At 41.1% G+C, this 7585-nt stretch overlaps 1 protein-coding gene across 1 annotated transcript; it reads right to left on the reverse strand.

Annotated features, from left to right (window-relative positions):
• Window positions 1-3529: 3529 nt before the first annotated feature.
• LOC147605530 (aspartyl protease family protein 2-like) lies at window positions 3530-4755 on the reverse strand. Its single transcript, XM_086793614.1, has 2 exons — window positions 4134-4755; window positions 3530-4014 (listed from the first exon to the last, which is right to left on the reverse strand). The coding sequence occupies exons 1-2, from the start codon at window positions 4753-4755 to the stop codon at window positions 3530-3532; spliced, it is 1107 nt and encodes a 368-aa protein (XP_086649740.1).
• Between the last annotated feature and the right edge of the window lie 2830 nt (window positions 4756-7585).

Genomic DNA, 7585 nt, shown 5'->3' on the forward strand with positions numbered 1-7585 from the left:
TAGCAATCCCTCTAATACTACTACGTTTGCAAGCATCTTAGAAAATCTCTTCAATCTTTCATGCACCTCAAAGAAAAGGAACCTAGATCGGATGCCCTTATGGAAGTATAGAGAATAAAATTTGAAGTGCACGAGCTCTACAAGAAGATCACAACAGAGAAAGCGATAGACCTTGCAAGCAAGAACATGCTAGAGGTGAAAGCAGCAACAACCATTGGGATATGGAGAGCTTTTGGTATCATTTTGAAGAGGCAAAGAAGGATCCTCCTAGAGCTTTTGGTATCATTTTGAAGAGGCAAAGGAGGCTCCTTGTAGAGCTGATGTTGCCACCTTCATTGCAAATTTAGAAATCTAGGGTAGACACAGAAGGCCAAGATGATAGTTGAGGCCCAAAATGCTTTCGTATAGTGTTACATGTGTCCAACACAGTCACAGGTGTTTATCACAACATGCTCCAATATTTCTATTTTTATTTGAAATATAACGGGAGTTGCATCTCTCTATGGTGTCTTTATGAAGAAGTAGCAATGATAGTGTCCCATGGAAGTAAAGAACAATGTATACACCCTTGCTTTCATGTATTGTTGCATGTGTTCAACATCTTGGCCAGAGTTTTCCATGTAATGCTGTGATCCATAAATTTGCTTTGGAATACAATGCAAGCTTTAGATTATAATATGGTGTCTTTGTAAATGAGTTACAATGATAGTGGCCCATGGAAGTAAAGAACATTGTGTACACACATGCTTTCATGTATTGTTGTGTGTGTTCGAGTACTCGTACACGTGTTTGTCATATGATGATGTGGTCTTGTAAAATTTGCTTTGGAATGTAATGAAAGTTTTAGATCATAATAAGGTGTCTTTGTAAATGAGTTGCAACAACGATAGTGGCCCATTGTGTATAGTGCTCAACATCTCCTAGGTGTGATAGTATAGGGAGAGAAGTAGATGGATACAAGAAATACTCAACATCTCGCTCAAAAATGCTCACCAAAAAAATACACCCACCATGTGCAAGGAAGAATGGTATGACAAATGTAGAGGCCTACACTGATTGTTGAAAGGGGTTTCAGATGGAGAACAAGGCAGATCCACGAGTCTAGGAAACAGTTGATGCAATTATTTCATCATGGAGACCCAAAAAACTAGGGCCATATACAAGAATCAAGATACGAGTTAGGGAAGCCAAAAAAGCACAAGAAGGCTTCCATCTCACTAGCAATATACACTATTCAGATGGGGATGAACTGGATGGTGCCCCCATTGAGTAGTAGTATAATCATGACTCAATTTTGTGGTGTTGTAGTTATGCTTTTGTATCCTTTTCTCCAGTTAATACGAACCATCGTTTGTGCTTATGATGTTCTTTTGTCTTGACAGTGTTGATATTTGGCTATTTAACATTTTTCAATTTTGAATCTAATTGATGCATGTCTATGCAAGAGACAAACACCACTTCCTTGAATCTAATTGATGCATTTTTCAATTTTTGAATCTAATTGATGCATGTCTATGCAAGAGACAAACACCACTTCCTTGCTATGGCTTTTTTCAACACCACCTTCCTACATGATCTATCAATCAACTAACAAATATGGATCTCTATATCTATGTATATTCTCCCACATTAAGTAGGAAATTCTCAAATTATATGAAACCTCTTAATTTTGAAATTCCCAAAATGCAAGATTCTTCCAACATTACCTAATATGGTATTAAGGGACTAAACCTTGCAGGGGTGTGTGATGTATCCCATTCCACACCCTTTTGCAAGGTTTGATGTGCCGCCCATCAAATGCCACTTGGGCCCTTGCAAGCATCTTAACGATACACATTACTCCAAACACGGGGGTGGTGTGAACTATACAAACAAAGTTAGATGGAGATTAAATTTGACAAAGGTGTGGAATGGGTCTAACCTACACCTTTACAATGTTTGTCTGGTGCCCATGTGGCATTGCCTACATGGATAGGCATATGTAAAGAAGTATTTCTAACATAGCCCAGCCCTAAAAAGGATTAAAATGACCAAGCTATGTGTTTTTTATTAAATTATTATGCTAACTAGGGAACTCCTTATCTAGTTGACCTCGTCCTTATTGTCATCACACTTATCGATATACACTGTAAATTTCCAGTAAAGACTATACTACATGTAGATATCTAGCATATCAGAGTCACAAAGAATAAGAATCATGTAACTCCCCACTTATCTATTATCTCTTATGGAGAGTTTTGATGGGATGATGAAAGAAGTATTCTTTTGAGAATAATGTATTATCTTCCTATATGCACATGCCAACCCATGGGTTCTCTACTTCCGCGTTATTTTATCACTATTTGTGTGTGGTAAATGGGCCAATTTCAAAGTTTCCTTTGCTAACCCATGGGTTCTCTACTTCGGCGTTATTTGTCACTATTTGTGTGTGGTAAATGGGCCAATTTCATAGTTTCCTTTAGGCTTTTCTGGGAGAAAAAGATCTTATGATTTGTGTGTCTCATTCTTCCTCTATGTTAAAGGGCATGTTATAAGCACCTAAACCAACAAGTTTTGTTATAGTACACCCACATGCACCCGCATGGCTTCTCCCTTGGCAAACTGGTTCTTCGTGCAGCTATAACTCTAAATTCTCAGTAGTGAACCCACTTGAGAAGGAGCAAGGGCTACATTGCACTATTGAAGCAACATTGGTTATGCGTGAGGTGCAAAGAGTGTCGAAAGGCGAGCCGCACAAAACATAGCCCTATAGACAACTTTCTATTAGATTTATTCAAAGATAGTAGGAACAATGGTCACAACAACAATTGATCATTGATTGTTAAAGCATAGATATTTCCTATGAAGAATCGTACTAACTTAAAAGGTTATAGAGTTAGTGTACTACCCTATTTGCAAAATGACGACCAAGGAATGGTAACTTAAAAGGTTATAGACTCATGGCATGCATAGGGCCTTGTAAGTATACTTCCCTATTTGCAAAATGATGACCAACGTGTGCCTCTCAATTGAAAGCCTTGGAGAGAGTATTGTGCATGCATTATACCACATCTTGAAGGTCGTTCTCGAATGGATCAACGAAAGCTTATGGGATACAAGGGTCACCAAAGGGTCAATAGCAAGAAACCACTGGGCTGACAACAAAATGTATTAACAAAAAAGGACTAGGAGTAGGGAAAAGGGATTAAGAAGGGTAGTAAGTCAACTAAGGCTAACTAGAGTTGAAAAGAAAAAAACCGAATGGGAATAGCAAAAAGGGATTAAGAAACAACTAAGACGAACTAGAGTTGGCAACAAAAATGCATAAAAAAGATAGGACTAAGAATAAGAAAAAGGGATTAAGAAGGGTAGTAAGTCAACTAAGGCTCTAACTATTTCGTATAAAAGGGGTGGCCCAGACGTACGTTGATCCATTCCGCCGTTGTTCCAGAATCGATCTAAAGATCAAATGGCTAGTAAACATAGAACGCCCACAGCAGCCTGCGTGCGTCTGCTCGCCCTACTGGTTACAGTATTGGCGTCTGCGTTTTTAGCAGCGCAGCCGGTCTCCGCCACTCGCCGCCGTCATCATCATCACGCTGGCGTCGTACACACAGCGCACATTTTGCACAGAGACTCTCCAGCCTCCCCGTTCAGGAGACGCAAGGACATTCGAGGGAGGCAAGTGAAGGTCGGCGCCTTCAAAGTGGAGGACGACACTCGGTACACTGCTTGAAAGGTGAGCTGAAGGGTGGTCGACGTCAAAGAAAGTGTCGAAGATTGCAAACGCATCGGCGGGGCGAAGGCCGGCGGTAGTGGCTGCAGCGGCCTTGCGGAATGCAGAGCGAAAAAGAGCGTAAGCTGTGGAAGGGAGGCGCGTGACAGAGTCAACTATGACGCCTCCGTTGCCTGTTTGGTCGTCAAGTTGAAACAAGGAAGTAGGGATGGGAAGGCGAGCCCCTGCGACGCTGAGGGAGACGTAGTAGAAGCCCGGGTTAGCGTTGCGGAGGAGCGGGGTGTACAGAATCTTGGTGTCTTTTGGAGCCCACGAAGGTGAGTGTGGAGGTTGTGGAGGCGAACATCGGAGGGAGGCAGTAGGAGAAGGTGATCTGGCCGAGGCCCACACGGGCGTGCAGCTGAGATGGGAAGGACACCTGGCCGGAGCCCAAGCCTAGCAATCCAGCGGACCCTACGGTGGCCGCAGCCGAAGACCATGTTGGGAAGGCTGCCGCCGTCACCTAATCGGCCGAGCGTGACGGTGTCGGTAACCAGGTTGCCGAAGGTGGAGGAGCCGTCGCCATACATCACCTCGTATTCACAGTCCGTGTTGCCAGCTAGGCCACAGCGGTTGCCGGTGCATAGTGGCGAGTGACACGAGACGTTGCGTAAGGTGGACGAGGTGGCTGGGTCGAAGACGGGCTGGTCGATCTGCGAGTAGCATGACTCGCAAGGTGCGCATTGGATCCAGGAGAGGTCGCTGCCCGTGTCGATGACCGTGTAGAAGTCCCTGCGAGTACTTGGGTTTCCGCCCACGCCCAACCTGGCGAAGTATTCTCCACTGCCGGCGAGCTTATACCCAGACACAATGGGCGCCGCACCAGTCCCAGCAGCCGTCACTCGTGTCACATCCCTGGCCAGCCTTTCTAGCCAAACATCCCGCTCTGTGCGACCGGTCGGGAACCTCCAAGAAAGTGTGCCTTGCATTTGCTCCCAATTCTCAAGACCAACCCTTCTCCATTCTCGGCAACATCCAGCAGCAAGGCTTCCGCCTCTCATTCAACACTCGGGCCTCCGAGCTCGGCTTCATGGCCGATCAATGCTAATTAATACTCGTGGACCTATAAGTGATCTTTCATTTTGGAGACATCTTTTCACGTTCCCTGCAATGTATTTCCCCTTTAAATCAAAAATGTCATTTCTATGATTCAGCTCATTCTCAAAATCAAACCAAAAGATCTTATATAAAGCTGCTGTGAATGGACCATGATGTGTGAATGGACGTATAATTTAGTGATCTAACATTTTTCTAAAATTAAAAAGAGAGTTGAAATCTTTTCATGCTCCTCCTCTCACTACCATGTCAGTTATTTCAATGCAAGTTTGGCTTTTGAAACATGAAAGAATGTGGTTGATTAACAACAAGAACCAAAAGGGAATGGCGTTTCAGTCAAGTCAAGTCTAGCCTTTCCTCCCTCGATACCCCCTTCATATCAACACCTGTCACCTAACGAACATGTGACGATACCACGGTCATCAGTCATGCCATCAAGTGTATGGATAAAGCTATAGTATGCATACTAAATTTACCTTATTAATCCATAATAAGCCCACACAGTATCCATACTTAGACCATGTTAGCACGATTCATGCCTCGATCTCAAGCCACCATTGTACAACTGAGCCTTGTACCTCAACATGATTTCTTAACCATGGTCACGTTATAAATGATCATATTGTAAGTGCACATGACTTTTTGAATAGTATCATGCATGCTTTGCAATAGCTATACATGAATGGTCACTATATATATATATATTCACTCTATTCACTCTCCTATTCGAAAAAATTATAGCTCTCGATTTCAAAAGAGGACGACAAAAAGAAAACCATAGATATTTTTTATTTCTTGTGACAAAAATTCCTTTGGATTCACATTTGAGAAACATAATAAAAATATCATTTGAGTACTTGCATTGATGAACGCCTACGCGTGTTCGATGCCTTCCATTACTACCAACATTAAGAACACGATCAACACAAACCAAGCAGCACAATTCGCTCGCAGCCCCATCGCTAGTAGCAATAATGAAGAGATCATGCCCACAAACTGCCAGCTGCTGCAACCGTTGGAAATTGAAATGCTATTTATAAAAAAATGTTGAAAATAACTTGTTAATTCGAAGATTGTGCTATGAGTATTGTGTACTTAAATTTTCAAGATAACAATCAAGAACATGACAACCCATAATACATTTTTGATAGGGAAAGGAAAAACCAATACTAAACATCCTAGGAAGACTGATCTAGCTAAACCACGCAAGGAAACTATTTTTCAATATATTAAAAGCACTTCAGCTATCTAAACACAAAAAAAGATACGTATGGTAAAGCTACTAAAGCATAGTATGTAAGGTAGTATTTTGCAAGTCACATTTATGACACTATCCATTTCTTGGAAGTAATGCCTGTGATAACTCCAACTTTGATAGAGCTGAGCCTTCTATCTTCAAGAAAAACATATGGGTTTGCCTAGCCACAACAACACTCTCTCATACCACCTCCACCACCATTTTCTTTACTCTATTCATTCTTTCAATTAATTTCTTGTTCAATTTGCTTCTCCACTTCACAAGCTTTCCATCCATGGGTGCTGGTCTTGCATGGCTTGGTGGCAGCATAGCATAATCGAATCCCACACTTGCAACAAGTTCTTTATCTTCCTCTAACACAAATCTTGCTTTCTTTAATCTCACCCATGCTTATCTTTTAATGATGATGACACCATACTTGATGCCATGGTTTAGTCTCTTGTGCATACTAAATTTACCTTATTAATCCATAATAAGCCCACATAGTATCCATACTTAGACCATGTTAGCACGATTCATGCCTCGATCTCAAGCCATTATTTTGTATACTTGATAATCTTATATAAGACCTTCCTTTACACATTGTCATCAAACATCATCATAGCATAGCATAATGGAATCCCGCACTTGCAATTCTTTATCTCCCTCTAACAGAAATCCTGCTTTCTTTAATCTTGCCCATGCTTATCTTTTAATGATGATGACACCATACTTGATGCCATGGTTTAGTTTCTTGTGCGAGTAGCTAGTGCAAGAAGCCATGTGTGGAGGAAGTGAGTTTGGAAGGGAGGACAAGTTTCTTCTAGAATGGCTACAAAAGGAAAATTGAAGTTCATATAAAGGGGAAGAAACATAGTGTTCAAAGATTTCGGAGATTTCTCGGGGGTAAGGGTGGGAGTGGGGAGGTGAGGGGGCAATCAAAAGAAATGGACATCATTTTTCATGTTAAAAATAGCTCATTTTGGGACCCATATTTGGATGAGAATGCTTGTGTGTGTATTAGAACACGACTCATTCATACATGCAAAGAAAAGAGTAACTTTTTCTAATTTTGGAAGAGCTTCTTTTTGGAATTATGTATGCTATTTTGGATTAGGAAAAAGAGAAGAAAAATCAAATTCTGTTAATTATGTACATGCCAAGTTAGAGAGAGAGAGAGAGAGAGAGAGAGAGAGAGAGAGAGATCATGGTTTTACCCATCAAGAGTGGTGTGGTGGAACCGACAATCATTAAATGAGTAAGAAAGCAAAGGCTGCAGTATCCATCATGGAGGTGGGGTGGACATGCAAGAGTTTATTCTCTCTTTGGGATTCTAGAAACCATCTATTTGCAATTGTAGTAATATGGTATTTTAGATCTATTTTTAATTTTAATTTATTTATTTAAACCTTCACATTTTTCAAAATTTATTTCATGGAGACACATGAGTTTGTGCGATTTATAGTGTTATGGCTTATGTTTTTAAAATCCTTAACTTACCAATATGGTATTTAATGTTGATAATCTTAATACCATGT

Source organism: Cibotium barometz, chromosome 59 (genome assembly GCF_041138505.1).
Source record: "Cibotium barometz isolate CiBa-2024 chromosome 59, ASM4113850v1, whole genome shotgun sequence".
NCBI lineage: Eukaryota > Viridiplantae > Streptophyta > Polypodiopsida > Cyatheales > Cibotiaceae > Cibotium > Cibotium barometz.